At 36.4% G+C, this 19,418-nt stretch overlaps 1 protein-coding gene across 1 annotated transcript in view; it reads left to right on the forward strand.

Moving 5' to 3' along the window:
• WDPCP (WD repeat containing planar cell polarity effector) overlaps nucleotides 1-19,418 on the forward strand; it is a 473,258-nt gene that overhangs the window by 80,567 nt on the left and 373,273 nt on the right. Inside the window, 3 exon segments of the mRNA XM_030920555.1 lie at nucleotides 11,977-12,061; nucleotides 17,569-17,616; nucleotides 18,475-18,519. Of these exon segments, the coding sequence (XP_030776415.1) occupies nucleotides 11,977-12,061; nucleotides 17,569-17,616; nucleotides 18,475-18,519 (178 nt within the window).

A 19,418-nucleotide genomic window follows, 5' to 3' on the forward strand; every position in this document is an offset into this window, starting at 1 on the left:
TTTCAAAACAATAACCCTGAATTGATAAATTATTTTGATATTTAAGCATTGGTTTAGATAAGAGCATTTCAGTGTTCTCTTGCCTTTATTTTAGCTACTTAGGAGTTATTCCTGAAATTCAGTTTATTTTCTCTTCAAAGTTACATTTTTTTCTATTTATTCAAGTGTAACATAAAATTATACTTATAGAGTTTTAATCTAGAATTAATTATCATTGTTACATTGCTAACAGTTATGTTTTCTTTGTCCTTTTATTGTTGTGGTTGAGGTACATCCTAAAAAGAACGACGTTCGTATTTTTGAAGATCAGAAAAGTAGGTATCTGTGTTGAGAGAGATATCTGATATCTGAGTATACAGATATCTGAGTAGGTATCTGTGCAAAGTGGTATCTGTGGTGAGAGATGATGATGATGATTATTGTTATTTGCTTATGCAGGCATACTTCCCCCCAATGCCTGATATAAACTATTGCAATTATTTTTTGAGGTCATGGAAAAAATGCACTTCAACTAGATACAAGTCTCTTTGGGATAATGGAAAATTGTGTGCAGCAAAATATTTAAAATGAGCATTAGCAAACAAGATGTTTGTATTAATAGGAACCTAGAAAATGACTATGCAAAGGTCAGCACCGATCTTTAAATATTAGTGAAATTTAATTTGTTGCATGTAATGAGTAGAAAGAAGAGGAAGCAGACCACAATGAAGAAGCCATTGATAAATTGTCTAAATGTCAAAACTGCTTATAATACGGAAAATGTTAAATTGACAAGATCTATTTAACTAAGTGAATTAAACTGTTTGAACAATGCCCTAGAGAAATATTTTCCAAATTTAACTATAACAGAAGATTTTTAAAGATTTTTGCCACAATTTCTTTGAGGAAAGCGAAGGGATTCCTACTTTTCTTTCTAGGCATAGAATTTGTTCTAATCTCTTTTAGTAAGAACGATGCACAGATTATCTTGGAACATAGAAATCTGTCACCTTTTGCTTCATGTTGAAATAGCATCGTCTGACCAGTGGTTAGCAGCTGTGAAGAACCACAGTCTGGCTGGGGTCTAAATCTCTTTGGCACTTTGCACAGCACTAGCTTAATTGAGTTTAAAGAGCTTTTTATGTTATGCCCAGTTTTTTTTTTTAAAATCAGTTTCTACATTCTCTTATTTTCTTCATATATAATGTTAGTGAAAAAAATTTTAAATGACTAAACATGCACAAACTTCATAACAAAGAATTAATATTATTCATACACACATAGGGATAAAGAACTTAATAGAAAGATGAGCAAAATATAGGAACAGGTAATTTATAGAGGGAACAAATTGTTTTAAAAATCCATAAAAAAATATTTGGTTTCATTAATGAATGGAGAAATGAAACTTAAAATTACAAGATAAATTTTCACCTACCAGGTTGGCAACAACTTAAAACTTGGATAATGCTGCATGCTGTTGAGGATATAGGAAAAAGTACAGTCATGTTATGGGTGGAAATGTAAATTTACCAATCATTTTGGAGGCTAATTTGGCAATACCTATCAAAATGTAAAGTGTGCATGTATATTTTCATGGTTATATTATTTATAAGGCAAAAATTAGAAACGGATTGTTTATTAAGAGAATGGATAAGTCAATTATGGTCACTATTCAATTGAACGTATTGTGGCTATTAAAAACTTAGGTAGATCTATCTGTTTATGCTAACAGAGTATCCATGATGTGGTGTTCAGTGAACAAAGCAAATTGCATTTCTAAAAAAAATTTTATCTTTATGAAAACACAAAACAAACAAGTCAGTATGGGTATGCACGTGTTGTAAGTACATTTAGAAAGTCTGGAGGGCCACATGCCACACTGTGCAGTGGCTTCCTTCAGAGTGAGGAGGGCAGCTTGGAGGAGAACACATTAATTTTTACATCAAATACTTATGTATGTTTGCTTTTTTTTTTTTTTTTTTTTTTGAGACGGAGTCTTGCTCTGCCGCCCAGGCTGGAGTGCAGTGGCCGGATCTCAGCTCACTGCAAGCTCCGCCTCCCGGGTTCATGCCATTCTCCTGCCTCAGCCTCCCGAGTAGCTGGGACTACAGGCGCCCGCCACTTCGCCCGGCTAGTTTTTTGTATTTTTTAGTAGAGACGGGGTTTCACGGTGTTACCCAGGATGGTCTTGATCTCCTGACCTCGTGATCCGCCCGTCTCGGCCTCCCAAAGTGCTGGGATTACAGGCTTGAGCCACCGCGCCCGGCCATGTTTGCATTTTTTAAAAAACAATAAGTACGTGTTACTATTGTAATTTTAAAACCTGAGAAGAAACAAAAGACCCGTTTGGCCTGGTGGCTCACACCTGTAATTCCAGCACTTTGGGAAGCTGAGGCTGGCAGATTACCTGAGGTCAGGAGTTTGAGACCAGCCTGGCCAACATGGTGAAATGCTCTCTCTATTAAAAATACAAAATTAACTTGATGTGGTGGCTCACACCTGTAATCCCAGCTACTTGGGAGACTGAGGCAGGAGAATCACTTGAAACTGGGAGGTGGAAGTTGCAGTGAGCTGAGATCGCGCCACTACACTCCTGCCTGGCTGACAAGAGTGAAACTCCATCTCCAAAAAAGAAAGAAACAAACAAAAGACCACACAGAGGCCTAATGCATGTAAAAGTTGTTTTTTTTTTTTTTTTTTTTGAGACTTGTTCTTGCTCTGTCACCTAGGCCGGAGTGCAGCGGCAGGACCATAACTCATTGCACTCTCCAACTCCTAGGCTTTAGCCATCCTCCTCTCTCAACCTCCTGAGTAGCTAGGTGTACAGGCAAGTGCCACCATACCTGCCTAATTTTTATTTATTTTTTGTAGAGACAGGGTCTTACTATGTTGCTCAGGCTGATCTTGAACTCCTGACTTAGAGCAATCCTTCTACCTTGGCCTCCTAAATAAAGTCCTTGGATTATAGATGTGAGCCTCTGCACCTGGCTTTCTCTCTTCATTTTTTGCACACTTTGAGGTTATAAAGCTTGTTTTAAAAATAGGGACTTACATAGTATTTTTAACATAATGCTTTGTGCTTTTGCATTTTGCTTCTATTTAGTTGCTTAGTGTTATTTGTGAAATCTGAAATTTTATAATTAAAAATATTACTTTTGGTATTTATTGAATACTTGCAGTGGGTGCTCATTTTCAAATAAATATGTACTGAATACTTACACTTAATATTTAGGTTGAAAAAGTGTCCTAGGCTTCTGAACTGATTTAGAACTTTATATACCATGAGATGACACTTGTAAAAGAGATCTAGATACACATTTAATAATAAATTTAATAATAACATTAGAAGGTAAATATCACTAAGGGAGTTAGAACATTTATTTGATAACTGCTATTTGCCTAAAATTAAAGGATAACATTTTTGGTATTATAGACAAGTAGTTATGTAATACTCACTAATAATGCTGAGCACTTTTCATCTTCAAAGCATTATACAATACTAGTTAATCCTTACAACACCCTTACAAATGTAGGTCAATATCATTATCCCTATTTTTGCAGGTGGGGAAATTGAGGTAGAGGTTAAATGATTTGGAGTCAGTTTGTCATAGCAGGATTAGAATGAAGGCATTTTTGGCTTAGAGCCCAGCATTCAGAACAGTAGAACCACACCTTTAGCAGACTTAATTTCTATGTACTTGATAAAACATTACTTCTCATTAAATCATATTGAGGTCATCTCTACATTAAAATTCAGAACCAACAAGTTTGATCACTTCACACACACACCATTTTCTCTTTCGAGGCTTTCTTGACACTGTATTATCTTAGTCTGCCTTTTAAATTGACTCTTTATTGGAGAATTACCAGACTATCTATCTTTGACTTTATGTTTCTTCTGTGATCTTACTCAATGGCTTTACTCTCTATTTAGAAAATTCCAAAGTAGTTTTTATGTAGTCCAGGCCTCTCTTCTGTATTTCTAGCTACCAGCTAGACATATCTACCCAGAGCACTTCCTTGTACCTTAATCTCCCACTGAATCTAAAATTCAACTTATTAACAAAACTTGCTCTTCTAGACTAACCTGTTTCTATGTGTGTTTCAATCCAAGTCCTGCCCTTGAAACTAGGATCAACTAGGTGGGAACAAGTCTGGGTAAGGGGTTCCTGGGAACTAGGTATGACAAAGAAGAATAGTGTTCATGGGTTCTTTGACAGGATGAAGAAGTTGAATCAGTTTAAGAAGAAGAGCCAGAGTTACAAACTGAGGGGCAAGGTAGAAGTAAAACAGGAGACCACGTAGCCAGGTTAGTAGCTAGGAACATTGAGGTGTGTGGTTTGAGTGATTGAGGCAGTCATTGTGAACAGTTGGAATGCACTGGCACCCATTTACTGGGCACATGATGATGCAGGCATGCCTGTTCAGTGAAGGCATGGTCAACGCGAGGGGCACTATATGGGCAGTTACCAGATCCCCATCTATTGATGGTCACTCCAGATTCTTCTCTCTTACTCCCTTACACTGTCTTTTACAAATCATCGGTGCCCATATGCTGTTGATTCTTTCTTCAAAAGATCACTTACATCCCTTTCTTTCGTTATATTCCAGCTGCCACCATCCCAATTCAGGTCTTTGTTACTGAATATTAGTGTTATCTGTTCCTTTAATACCTTTCTAACAGGTCACTTGTATCAAACTTTCCTTCACTCCTCCAATATTTTACCTACCAGTTAATCTTCCAACAACAATTCTGATCTATTGATTATTCTTTTTAAAAATACCTTCCCAGATCAGAAACTTCCTTACTCCTAGTTAGCTACCTAGCAAATATAAAGTCCTAATACCTGAGCTGGCAAACACTTTCTTATTATGGCCCTGATTTATCTCTTCTACCTGTGCACCAAATCAGATTGTTTATTATTCCTCAAATAAGCCTTGCATCTTTCTAATTTATACTTTTGGGTATTATACCCTCCTTTTTATCTGTCTCCCTCTAGCAAAATCTGACAATCCTCAAATGCCCTTTGAACCCCCCTAGCCCTTTGTTTATGTTACCAAATTAGCACTTACCACACACTTCATATTGTTTTTGTGATTATTTTATCTGCTACCCTGATTATATGGTGTTTGATAGTAGAGGCCCATTCTGTAAAACTTTGTATCTGTGACTCAGTAAACATATACATAAAGTGCTCAAAGTGTTTATGATATTTAATTGGTATTTAAATCTCATAAGGTCCTGTGAGGTACAAATGAGCCATTGTTTCTAGTACTCCGTTCTTTGGGTACAATAGGTTAGTCTAAGCTTGAGGTCTCCTTATTTACCTTAGGTTCTTTGCAGTCTTCTGCTAATATACATCCATGTTAAATGTCTTATTGATGCCATGCTATCATTTATCCTTGTTGTAACTACAGCAATGTCTTCTATTTCTTAATTCTTTCTTTGCTATCATGTTTCACATTTGGATTTTCTTTGCCCTCAAGCTTCCTGTCCTTCCCATGTCTACCAAAATAGCTGACTTAAACTGGGGAACTGCATAACATACTTTACCCCGGGGAGAGTACAGGTATTTTGCAGATTTATTCAGTGGCAAGTAATCTCTACTTCTAAAACGTATATTTTATTTTTCAAAAGGAGATTATCAACAGTATAGTAGTGAAACTATTTCTATTTTGCATATTACTTTCTCAAAATTTAGTCTATATGGTAAAATTATTCTTAAAACCAATAAACATTAATTTACTCTAATGTAACCCAAATTGGAGTGAAGGTATTAAACACTGAAATGTTTTAAGGATGTAAGTAGAAAGTGAAAAGGGGCTTTCTAGGATTCTCACATTTCTGTCCTCAAAATTTGGGCAATCATAGATTGCCCCCTATATAAAAAAGAGCAGCCGTCCTAAACGTATGTGAGGCTTAATTTAAATCATGCTATTTATTGTCTCATGTAGGAAGCTTGGATTCAAAGTGGCCTTCTGAGACTGTCATCAACTGCCTTATATAATTAAAGAGCAAACTGTAAAAGTTAAAAAGGTGTTTAAAAATAAATGAAGTTACATTATGGGTGATTTTTTTTGTTTGGGTTTTTCATTCTACTATTTTCATTTGGATAATTCTTTTTTCCTATTCAATATTAAATAGTTGGACAACTTGCTATATATTTTATTCATTCATTCTTTCATTCATTTCTCCCAATACAGCTACTTCTATTACAGTTCTATGCCATGTACATTGGGTTTTATTGATCAGAGAAATGTACAAGGGCACTAAGTGGGGCAGCATTGCTCAGCTTACTTTGGTAGATGCCCCCTGACTATTTCACTACCTTTTTAATCCCTGCCCACACCCCCTTCTGAAAATGCAGAACCCGGCATTCTTCTGAAATTCTTTTCTTCTCTCCTTCAAAACAACTATTTATACACAAATACAATATTTGAATAATACAAGCTTAGTCTTGACTACTTCCTCCAGGCAGATTTTTCAAACCAGGAAATTACCAGCATTGTTTTTAACTGGTGGCACACTTGAGTAAGATTCAAGATGTTTAGAGGTCTTTAAAAAACTTGAGTCCTTTAAAAAACCTGCAGGACATACAAAGCTTGAAGACTAAAAAGGATATTGATTTGGTCCTCCCACCTTGCCCATCTACTTATTATAGATTTTTACAAACTTGTTTTATTTACTCCATTAATTTTCTTTAGTTTTACCTGATCTTCTTGGGAGATATTTGAAGTTAAGGAAAAAAGGAGGATGAATAACCCACATTTGACTGTCTTCCCCCCGCTCCCCCGCTAATGCATGACCACTTGCAAAGCTCCCTCCTTAATGACACAGATCTTGGGGAATCCACAAGAGTTGTGACATTTTGTTCATAAACCAGTCCAGTCATCTACTAATGGACATTGGCCATTTTCTTCTCATCCATGTACCCACTACTTGCTAATTATTGCTGCTATTTCTTCAGATGATACAGGCCACTCCTTGACCACCCATGTCTGCTTTTGCTGGATACAGATTCTGCTTTGTCTAGATACCACCACATTCACCATTCCTGCTTACTTTCTGCTGCGCACCACTTCCTGCAGCCACTTCTCCATTCTTTTTTTTTTTTTTTTTTGAGATGGAGTCTCACTCTGTCGCCTAGGCTGGAGTGCAGTGGCATTGAGGAGTGGAAAAATACTGAATATCAGAGGTCAGAAAAGTCAGGAAACTCCCCTTAATGCTAAAACAAGAAGGTTATCTGGAAAGTCCCTAGCAGGGCAAGCGGCCGTTTGTGGTTTGGTCAAAGGGCGGGAACCAATGAACAACTGACTAATGTTTAACTTTAAACGTCAGCCAATTGTAAACCTACAACTAAAAATCCCCAGTGACTCTGTAACTTGCTGTAACTCGTTTGTGTCTGACTATAAAAGACGGCTGAACACCGAGCTCGGGGTCTCTCCCTAGGATCTGATACCTAGCTGGAGGGAACCGAGTTCGAACTCGAAATAAAGCAATCCCTGCCGCTTGGCTTTGTCTCTGGACTCTGGTGGTTGCTTTTGGGTCATCGCGGGTCTGGGCATTACAGCATGATCTTGACTCACTGCAACCTTCGCCTCCCGGGTTCCAGAGATTCTCCTGCCTCAGCCTCCCAAGTAGCTGGGATTACAGGTGTGTGCCACCATGCCCAGCTAATTTTTGTATTTTTAGTAGAGATTGGGTTTTGCCATGTTGGCCGGGCTGGTCTCAAACTTTTGGCCTCAAGTGATCCGTCTGCCTCGGCCTCCCAAAGTGCTGGGACTGCAGGTGTGAGCCACCCCGCCTGGCCAGCTTCCCCATCCTTATATGATAGGTCCCTTGTGGGGCCACAAAGGGATCCTTTATTAAGTAGGAGGAGAATGTCTCTCTCCTTCTTTTGTCCTGTGCTTTTTAATGGGAAACTAGAGCAGCGTTGTTTGTACATCAGAGCATTTTGAGAAATATCTTGTATATTTTTCTCAGTCTTCCCACCAGCATTGGACCTAGATATGGATCGTGGGTGCTGAGCTGGAAGACAAGTCCAGGTCATAGACTCTGTACTGTACTATGCTCAGGATTTCCCGTGTTCAAATGTAGAGAATTAATGGCTTGACTCTTGGCTTTGAAGCTCTTCACAGATCTCATTTTGCTTATTCTCCATGAAACAGTATAATTTTTTTATTAATTTAGGACTTTCAAACTTAATGAAGATATGGGGAGTGGACCTATCAGTTTTTCAAGTAAAAGGTGTTTTTCTGCCTCTTAGAAATAGCCAGTGTAGATTATAATGAAAACTACACTACATTCTCCATTTCTGTCATCAGGAGAAAGTTTTGACAAATTATTACTAAATTGATTTAAACTGAAATACAGAATTTCAAGTGTTATCTTCTTTTGATATGTAAGTAAAGGTGCAGTCTTTTGGTTTTATCTATAAAATTTTATCTGTATTTAATTTACATGATAAGACTTTTTATATAGCAACAAACAGCTAAACTTCAGCCTTGTCTTATGCAAGTTGTCATAAATTAGTATTACTGGTATCTGAATAAAAACTAAATTGAGGAATATAACTTTTATTTTTCTAGTATAGTATAGAAGTTGGTGACTTTTGATGCTGAATGTCAGAGGAAGTATACACCTGTTTTACCATCTTTTTTCTTTCTTACTTGCAATGGAATATTAACCCATTTGCATGTCCTAATTCAAATACCTTCTCTTGTATAGTAATTCTCCACATCTGGATGTTTTTCCTTCATAAACCGCCTATTGTGCTTAGTAGTTATTTATTTCATACTGTGAGATTACCACATAAGGTCAGAGATCATATTTATTGTTTTATTTTTTTCCATACAAATTTGCGTAGTGATAGATATACTGAGTAACAGAAAGCAGCAACTGCAGTGTTAAGGTAATTGAGTAAGTGTATCCTGAAAGCAGTCCTGATCCAGGTACTTTATTATACCCATTTTATAGCTAGGGACTCTTAGAAATAGAGAAGTTAGGTAATTTGTCCAAGTTAGCTACTAAGCTGAGAAATTAGAATAAGAAAACAGGCAGGCAGATTCTAGAATCCACACATTAAGCTAAATAGATGAAAAATCAATATTTAATTCATTAACTGATATTTTAAAACAAACATTCCAGACCTCACATTTCCAAATGAAAAGGCTGCAGTTTACATATTCTAATACAGTAAGTATTTTAGTTAAGAAGAAAGCTTAACTGTAAGATGACAATTCTAAAATTAGCCTCATAAAACTAACTGAAAGCAATTCCAAACAACACTGCATTGGAAACATTTTCAGTAATAGTAAGCTCACTAGAGTCACTTCCAAAGTGACAACTCTGAAAGATAATACTCAGTTTAACTGAAAAATTAGTAACTAGCTTAATATCCCTTTTTCTCTACTGCTTGCTGATAATGAACTGCATTCTTTCTGTTAGTAATGCAGTCCACTAGCTTTCCAACTCCATACCTGTATACAATGGCAGCCAGCATCTAGGCACAGCAGGGCAGATCTGGGGATTGCGGGACTCCTTATTTCATCTCTTACCTTTAAAGGCATTTAATGCATGGAAGAAAGTAAATTCAGATCAACCCAAAATTTACTATTGTAGCCTGTTTCCTCCTTTTTTTTTTTTTTTTTTTTTTTTTGAGGCGGAGTCTCGCTCTGTCGCCCGGACTGGAGTGCAGTGGCCGGATCTCAGCTCACTGCAAGCTCCGCCTCCCGGGTTCCCGCCATTCTCCCGCCTCAGCCTCCGAGTAGCTGGGACTACAGGCGCCCGCCACCGCGCCCGGCTAGTTTTTTGTATTTTTAGTAGAGACGGGGTTTCACCGTGTTAGCCAGGATGGTCTCGATCTCCTGACCTCGTGATCCGCCCGTCTCGGCCTCCCAAAGTGCTGGGCTTACAGGCTTGAGCCACCGCGCCCGGCCACCTGTTTCCTCCTTACCCTTTCTAACTTCACCTTTCTATCCCTATCCACGGTGCACCTTAATATACTGTCATCCTTGGGTCATGCCATCTCTTTTTATTTATTTATTTATTTTGAGATGGAGTCTTTCTCTGTTGCCCAGGCTAGACTGCAGTGGTGCGATCTCGTCTCACAGCAAGCTCTGCCTCCCGGGTTCACGCCATTCTCCTGCCTCAGCCTCCCCAATAGTTGGAACTACAGGCGCCCGCCACCATGCCCGGCTAACTTTTTGTATTTTTAGTAGAGACGGGGTTTCACCGTGTTAGGCACGATGGTCTTGATCTCCTGACCTCGTGACCCATCCACCTCGGCCTCCCAAAGTGCTGGGATTACAGGCATGAGCCACGGCACCCGACCGGGTCATGCTACCCGACCGGGTCATGCTGTATATACTATATATACTCCCTCCCATAACTCTGTCTACCCCAATACAGTAGAATACTGTGGTTGCAAACAGACTCTGGAGCTAGTCTGTGTAGATCCAAAGCCTCCACCACCTGCTTGTTATGTGACCATTCTGTGCCTCAGTTTCCTCATTATAGGAATACTGATGGTACTACCTCAAAGAGTAGCTATGAGGATTAAGAGAGTTAATACATGTAAAATGTTCGAAACAAGTGTTGTCTGTTGTTATCACCATCATTTTCTTCCTCATCTTTTTCATCATCATCATCATCATCATCATCATCATCATCATCATCTGGTGAAATCCTATCCTTCTTTGAGGACCCACTAACATTTCACAACTTCTCTGAGCTTTCTCACAGCCCAGCTGTTCAGTCAAGATTGGGCCCCTCTTCTGTGCTGCCACATTTTTCACTCTGCCGTTTCAGTCCGTAGCATACTGTATCGCATTAGTTCAACATGCATCTGTTTCTCGATTGTAAGTGCACTGAGGTCACATAAATGTAAGGATGAAGGGCAGGCCAAGGAAGTTTGTACTATGTCTGAAATTATTTTGGATTATCACCCATATGGATACTATGGGAAATATTTTTAGTCACTCCTAATGTTAAAGAAGCTGAAAGATTTTTCCTCCATTAAAATGTCTTAAAATATTTTTCAAACTTCATCATTCAGAAGTTTACTAGAAAGAACATTTCTTTCATGATTCTATAAATAAAATGTCTATAGTTTAAATTATTGTATGTATTTCTAATATGTAGTATAACATAAATACAGTCTAGTACTATATGGATTTCCAAGCAAACATTTGAAAATTATATAAATTCCTTTCAAACATTTGTAAAATGTTGACCTTTTTTCTAATGTAGACTAGCCTTCTCCCAATCAGTCTAAATCGATGAGGTAGTATTTGATTAAAAAGAAAAGTATTGATAGTGTCCATCCCTTGCCCCTGCTAGGGGGAATACAAAATGTATATTATTACCATCTTGTTTTTAAAAAAAAAACAACCCACAGAATAAAATATCTGGATCCATCATGACATGCAGATTAACATACTAAGCTGAATGCTAATGTGGTTTCAGAGTTTACGTTTAAGTAATTATGTTTCTTATAATAGTAACTATATACCATTTACCTTGCAAGTTTCACTTTAATTAGCCTGTTTGTATGTAGGATATTGTAAATATTTGCTTTATATACCAAAGATGCACCACAAAATGTGCTTGTACTTAATAACTACCAACAGATGTTTCCTTTCCTTAAAAATAAAACTTAAAAAAAAAATGCTTAAATACTAAATAATTCTAAATATACTCAGAGCCTTAACCAAACATATGCTATTGAAAACCCAAATACTATATATATTCTTCTTACCACATTTCTCAATGTGATGACATACTAAATCCAGGAAAAGGAGTGTATTTTTCCTCTTTCTAGAGTTTATTTCTGGATGGTTAACCAAGGATACACTAGAACATGTTTATTCTAATGGACCATATTTCAAATAACAGTTGTGGCGAATGATTCTTTTTACTATTTTTTAAGGTATCTTGGTTTTATTGGCAATAGAAGATAATTAATTGGCACTTCTTTTTAATTATTTTTTAAACAGGACAGAGATTCCTTCTGCCATCAGATGTCTTTCTGCTTGACTGAACTGCACCTGTGGTCTTTGAAGAATACCTTACACATTGCGGGTAAATGAGCTCTGGATTAATTTCAATATTTTTCAAATATGTTACACCATTATAAATAAGTACTAGCAAAGGTTAGAGCCTGAATTCTCCAGCTGGAGTTGCAGTCTTTATTCTTAATGAAAAACTAGTTAATGGAAAATAATTCCTTTTAATTACTCTTACTAACTTAATATTTACAGCTTGAGTTAGTTTTTCAGTTTTGAAAATTAATCTTATTGGCTTAATGTTTGTTCTCTCTTAAGATATACACATGTTCAATTTTTTCTGGGATTCTTCATAATAACATTTATATTTATAAATATGTACAGGATAGCTAATGGTAAAGGCATTTCTATTTGATATTAAAATAACATTTCAAACTTATAGCTAAGATGTACAATTATTTTCATGTTCTTTGTTTTTCACATTTTTGGGGGGGAGAATAATATGTATGTTTTAACAATGCTTATTAACATAGGATGTAGTATACTTTATAAGAAATATCTTTTAAAATTCTTTAATTATACAAAGTAACACTTGTATTTAGGAGAAGAATATTATTTATATCACTTAAGCATCATTATTAAGAAAATGGTTTACCTTACAAAGTCTTGTTCCTTCATATCAAATATAGAATTAAGGATGATTGTGATATTTTCATCAAGTTTATCTGCTTTAAAATGTAAATAGATTTAAATTTCAGTTAAAGTAGATTTAACATTCGTTTGCTTCCTCCTAAAACTCTTCTAAAATGCCAATAAAGGAATAAAAATAAAGAAGGCATAAACCCTTTCGAGAGAGGGGACAACTGAAATTGGACAAATTTTGGAAGATGGGAGGGAAAGAGGAATTAGCAGAGCTGTAAAACCTGAATATAAATTGCCTGCAGAGGAGAGTTCCGGTGACAGCCAATTTAGGACTCAAAATTCTGGAAAGATACAGAAATTTGAGGAGCCAGATATTGTAGAAGATGGTATGTATCATGAGAGTGACAGTAAAGGGACGTGAAAGTTTGCAGAAGAACTTGTGAGATACCTTTCATGCTGTGGAAATATTTAATTAAGGAGGCTCTAAAGTTGGGAACACCAGGGGCAGTGGAAGACCTGCTGAACAGAAAACAGGCATGAAATGGAAGGAAGCCTACATACTGATGGGTGAGGTCTTCTTAATCCCACTTGGTTCTGAGAATGTCATACCTATTTGTACACTTTCCAAGAAAGAAGGGGCTTGAGGTATTCCTCCCTGGAATGACTGAATGACCCTAGAAAGAAGACCTTTGTACATAGATGTTTGAGGGAATTCTTTGGTGAAATACCCGGATCCTTTCCTGACCAGTGAAGCTCACCAGTTGGCAAGCTCTATTTGTCTACACAGGGCTTCCAATCAGTTTTTTAGTGCCTCACTTGTAAATACAAACAGAGAACTAAGGATCACCAGATATTTGAGGAATATCTTCAACAGGAAAGAAAACAAAATGAATAGGTGAATGGATCTCTGAAGAAACAGAGATGATGTAGGAAGGGGGAAAAAAAGTACAACAGGGACCTAAGGAAAAATACTAAATCCATGAAGCAAGAAACAAAAACAGAAGCTTCAGAAAACATTTGAAATTATACAAATCTCTTGGAAATTAAAAATATGTTGCAGAAAAAATTCAAAATTCAAAAGTGTAAAGAAATCTCAGAAAATAGAAAAAAGAAATCCCAAAGTGAACTTATTTTACTGCTGGTGGAAATCTTTAATTGAAATGTTTTCTTTTCTAATCATAATTCCCCATTTCTCATCTTATTCCCTTATTCTCATATATCTAGGTTTTATGCTTCTTCAAGATGGTCAATCTTTTAATTGCTTGACATTCTCCTAGTCCATTGGGACTTCTTCACTTATCTTCCTACCCATCTTGGACCCCATAGTTGGAAGTGATCCCCTTTTACCCCTCGTCTTCTGTTCATGCCCAGCAAATGCCTTCCCTACCCCTCCGTGTGTCCTCAAGTTTTCTATCCCTGTTCCTTCTATTCTGAGTCAGTGAATGGTTTTTAGAGAAGAATCACACAGTGGTGCACAGTAGCCCCATGGGAATAGTCTTCAACCCCAACTGCATTTTTGCAGGACCTACCCATTCTCTCTATTGGGACATTCTTCTATTTAACCTTTTGTGAATCCTACTTCTTTAGGGCTCAGGTTTATTAAGTCACTTAGAGAAGCCTTTCCTGCTATCTAGACTAAATTAGTAACCCTGTTAATGTGCTGTCATTATGCTCGATGTTTATTTTTAAAATGTTTGAAATAATCACAAACTTACAGAAAAATTGTCAGTACAGAGAATTTTTTTTCTTGAACCATTTGAGAGTTGTAGCCTGATGCTTTATCACCCCAAATACATTCATGTATATGTCCTACAAAAAGGATTTTGTCCTGCATTACTGTATAGCCACTGAAATCAGGAAATTAATAATGATGTACTTCAGTCTAAATGAACCAGTTCACCAGTTGTCCCATCATTGTTCTTTTGTTAGGAAAAGGATTTTTGTTACAGTAACACATTGCATTGTTACCATGTTTCTTTTTTTTTGAGACGGAGTCTGGCTCTGTCGCCCAGGCTGGAGTGCAGTGGCCGGATCTCAGCTCACTGCAATCTCCGCCTCCCAGGTTTACGCCATTCTCCTGCCTCAGCCTCCCGAGTAGCTGGGACTACAGGCGCCTGCCACCTCGCCGGCTAGTTTTTTTTTGTATTTTTTAGTAGAGATGGGGTTTCACCGTGTTAGCCAGGATGGTCTCGAGCTCCTGACCTCGTGATCCGCCCGTCTCGGCCTCCCAAAGTGCTGGGATTACAGGCTTGAGCCACTGCGCCCGGCCGTTACAATGTTTCTTTAGTATCCTTCATTCTGGGTTATCCTTCATCCTTCTTTTTTTTTTTTTATTTAAACTTTCATGACTTTAACATTTTTGAAGATATTAGGCCAGTTATTGTGTAGGATGATCCTAAATTTGGTTGTATTTGAAATTTCCTCACAATTAGATTCAGGTTATACATTTCAGTGCATCCTATCAGGTGGTGCATAATTTCAATTTGTCCCTTTCCTGATGATATTCATGATTACCTGATAAGATAGTGTCTGCTAGGCTTCTCCACTGCAAAGTTACTTTTTTCTTTGTGATAAGTATTTCATAGGGAAGCACCTTGAAATTATGTAAATATTCTGTTCCTCATCACACTTTAAATATATTATTATATATGATCAATTTATTTTATCTCTGTGGATTCAAGTTTTCCACTTTATGCAGTTGTAATAATATAGTCATATCATTATTTTATTTTATTTCATTATTTATTTTGATGTTTAAATTGTCCCTGATGTGGCCAGAGGGACCCTCTTCAGACTGGCTTCTGTGTCTTTTTGACATGTCCCTGTCAAAATCTGAGCACTTTAATTCTTTCTGGTACAACAAATGTTCCAGACTCATGTTGTGATTTCTTCTTCCTAGCCTAGGAATCAGTCACTTCTCTAAGGAGCTTTATTCCTTTTAGAGTGTAAGGGTGTCTAGAAGCCAAGTTCTGCTTTAGGTGCACTCATTATTGGAGTATTGCTGCTCCCAGGCCCTCTCAGTGGACAGAGCTTGCAGAATGTATGTGTGTATGTGTACACACATATTTACATCCACATTTATTTCTATATCTGTCTATCTCTCTATATTGAAACCATGAGTTCACACTGGTACATCTCATTCCTATCTACCACCATAGGGTTCATTCTAATTTTCTCCCTTTCTATATTTGTATTTTTCTTCTCAGACAATGGGAAACCTGGAGCTCCCTTATTTTTTATTTATTTACTTAATCAGTCACCCTGTTTGCAGTCAATCCACTATCTCTGTGGCTGCTCCCTCCCCTGTATGGATACCCTTCTCACCCCATGTAGATTTGATATACCATGTTGGGCTGCCCCCATATGTAAATGTTCTCCTTACCTTGTTTAGCCTCTAATACCCACACCAGGCCGTTGCTTCATGAGAATGTTCTTACCCTGCTGGAGTTCCAACACACCGAGTCAGACTGACTCTCTGAATGGACACCTTCCTCATCCAGCTCTGGCACCCATTGTAGGGCAGGTTTTCTTAACTGGATGCTCTCTTTATTCTGCTTGTGTTTTGACAATCCCACTCTGGGCCAGATGCAGTAGGTCAGACTTGTGCAAATAATTCAGGATTCTTTATGATCTTCATAGTTCTATTCTAGAATTGTGGCATATATTTGGATGTATGGAATGATGGGTATAATTATAGGGTGGAATATTTTAATAGAGATATTGTCTGCCTATGTAGTGCCTATGGTTCTTAGATTTTAAAAAGCCTTTTTATTGAAGTATAACGTATGTACTGAAAAGTGTAAAGATCATAAGATTATGTTGTGAACCATCAGAATGTGAAAACACCCATAAAATCACCATCCAGGACAACAATTAAAATATCAGTATCCAAGAAGTCCTACTCATGATTTTTCACAATAAATCCTTATTAGATATATTCAGTCTAACCAGTAGACATAAACTGCATTCTTTAAAATTGTATGCCTCTACTAATGGCATGATGAATAAAATAGAGCTTTAACAAGTACATGCAATTGACTATTTTGAAAGACTATATTTGAAAAGTTAATTATAGCAGTAATACTTTTTTTTTTGAAGTCTTATCATTCAGTTTCAGAAAGTCTGGAGCAGTCAGTCACTAGGGGGCAGCCTGTACTGCTTCCACCTATACTCTTTATCCTTATGTTAGTAACTGAGAATTATTTTGTATGGAAGAAAACAAACGTTCCTTCAATGAAAGAAATATTTTATTATTCATAGATATGAAGAAAATGGACAAAATTATTTTGTTATCTTATATTTAAATTGGAATAATTCCTTGGTTAAATGAATCTTGACATCTGGGAAGCCCAACTTTGCTTCTTAGGTAGCCCCAGCAAAGTGTCCGAATTTAGGTTTAGAAGGGATTTTCCCTGCCTAACAAGTTTCAGATAATAATTTATCCAAACGTTTCTCTAATCTTCCCTTTCTCCTCTGCGGATTTCTCCCAAATGCCATAGGATAAGAACTAGACTCTTGAGCTAAATTAGAGAAAAGAAAACCACAGCTCAGAATCCAACAGGGCATTTTCTTCCATCCACTGATTTCATTTGGCATTGCTCAGTGGCAGTTCCTTTTGGTAGCGCCCTGTGAAAAATATCAGAGGATGTGTGAAAGAGAAAACTTGGTCTTTCTTGATTTCAGTTCTTTACTAATCTTTTTCTCATGCCATTCTAGTTTTGTGTAAATCTTTTCTCATTAGATTGATAAACTTTCCAGTTTCTGCATATCCCTAGAATACATGAACTCATCTCCAGATGCTTTTGAGCCATTTTATTTCTAGTAACATAAGGAGACTGTTGCTGCTTTTCTCCCTACCCTTCCCCTAATATAGTATGGCTTGGCTTCTTATTCTTGGGGACTTTTTAATCATAATTTAATGTTATTTCTTCCTTTCTATAGATAGAAACATTGGGATTTACCAGTATTATGACAAGAAAGATCCACCAGGTAAAGTACCCATTCTGTGCAATTAATTTTTATTAACTAAATATTCTAAACCATGAAATACTGACCATTAAAAACGCTCTTCTTATGAGCTTTAGATAAATTCTAGAATTTTAAGAAAAGTCCCTTCAGTTCTTTAGAAAAATGCTGAGGTTGATATCTATCTGTTCTATATAAAATAAAGTAGTATCGAAAAAATGCTGTAGAAGGACATGAAAATTTTCATTTTCCTGCTGATCAGGCTGATAACAGGGCAGTCTATTCACGTTTATTTATCAGTGTCCCAGTAGAGGGCATTGTTAATGCATGGGTCCTACTGATGCTGGCCTCCTGGATCCTCACCTGATATCTGAAATAGGCATTTCTGAGTGAATGATCAATTTTCTTTATCTGATTAATCCTGTTAATCCCAGAAGTTTTATGATGGGCCAAAAGGTCTTTCTAGCTAGAGTTACTTCCTGTTTTGGTCTCCGTTGAAGTGGGCTTGTGTGAGCATCCTGTGTGCTTAGCTTAGTGGTTAATAGGCTGACTTCATGGTTCTGATGACAGACTGAAGCAGCTTCTGTTCTGGGCTCTGTTGCAGTTCTCTTTCCTATCTGATGAGATTGGAAGCTCAGGATATTGGTCCAGCTGTTGTGCCCTTTCACTGCAAATTTAGGAAATATCTCTATGAAATGAAAACATCCAAATTATAGCCTTTTTTTCAACTGTCTTTTTAGAATCTAAGCATAATTTATTAATCTCAATAATGCATGTAATGTTAATAATACATTATACGTGTACATATTAAAATGTAAGGCATTATAGTAAAAATAAATTCTACTTTTTTTTTTCTTTCTATCCCTTCTGCTACAATATCAGCGACAGAGCATGGTAACTTAGAAGAAAAGCAGAAGCTGGCAGAGTGTAAGCTTGCTTTATATTTTTTGGAATTATTATAAAACTGGAAAGTTCAGTATTATAAAATATTCATCTGGAACAAAGAGGAAACATTATTCCCTCCAAATTTCTTAAATTCCCATTACTTAGGAATATAAACATATGAGTAACAATTGTAATTTGTCAGGCTTTTCTAATTTAGACCATTGAAATCTCTATTCAGTTTTGATTAAATGTATGTTTATATAAACATAAACTTTCATAATGAACTATATATTAGTGTATTTAAGATAATTATACCAAGCTTAAATTCTGATAGTAACATTTAATTATTCATACTTTGCCTAAATTGTTAACATGTCTTACCCATTTTAAGAAAATAATATTTGTAATATCAGTATTAGCATTTTATTCACTCTAGTCTTTTCTGATCTCCAGTATATGTTATATATATTATGGTGACAATGTAATATGGTTTCAATGACATAAATTAAACATACATTAAGATTTTTTTGGATTATAGCTAGAGCTGAAAATCCCATTTGTTCTCTTGTTTTTTAAATGGTTGAATTGACATTTAATTTAAAAAAATAATGTATTAGTAGCTGCAACACAGATTTAAAAATTTGCACATACGTTCTACATCAAAATTGTTTAGAGACCCAAATTCATTTGCTGAAATAAGATATATAGCAATTCTACTCTCAAATTTAAGTATCTATGTATACTACATATGTATATGTACATGCAACACACACATAAGCACAAATATACATGTAACTCTTGTTTGGAATTATTAATGAGGAGAATCCAAAGATGAATTCATTTTTCTGATAAAATAGATATGAGTTTAACATTTTTAAATTATTTTAAACAGAACTATTTTTAATTTATTTTAGGCTAACGTGATGACTACTAAATAATTT

This window comes from Rhinopithecus roxellana, chromosome 17 (assembly GCF_007565055.1).
Source record: "Rhinopithecus roxellana isolate Shanxi Qingling chromosome 17, ASM756505v1, whole genome shotgun sequence".
In the NCBI taxonomy this organism is placed as follows: Eukaryota; Metazoa; Chordata; class Mammalia; order Primates; family Cercopithecidae; genus Rhinopithecus; species Rhinopithecus roxellana.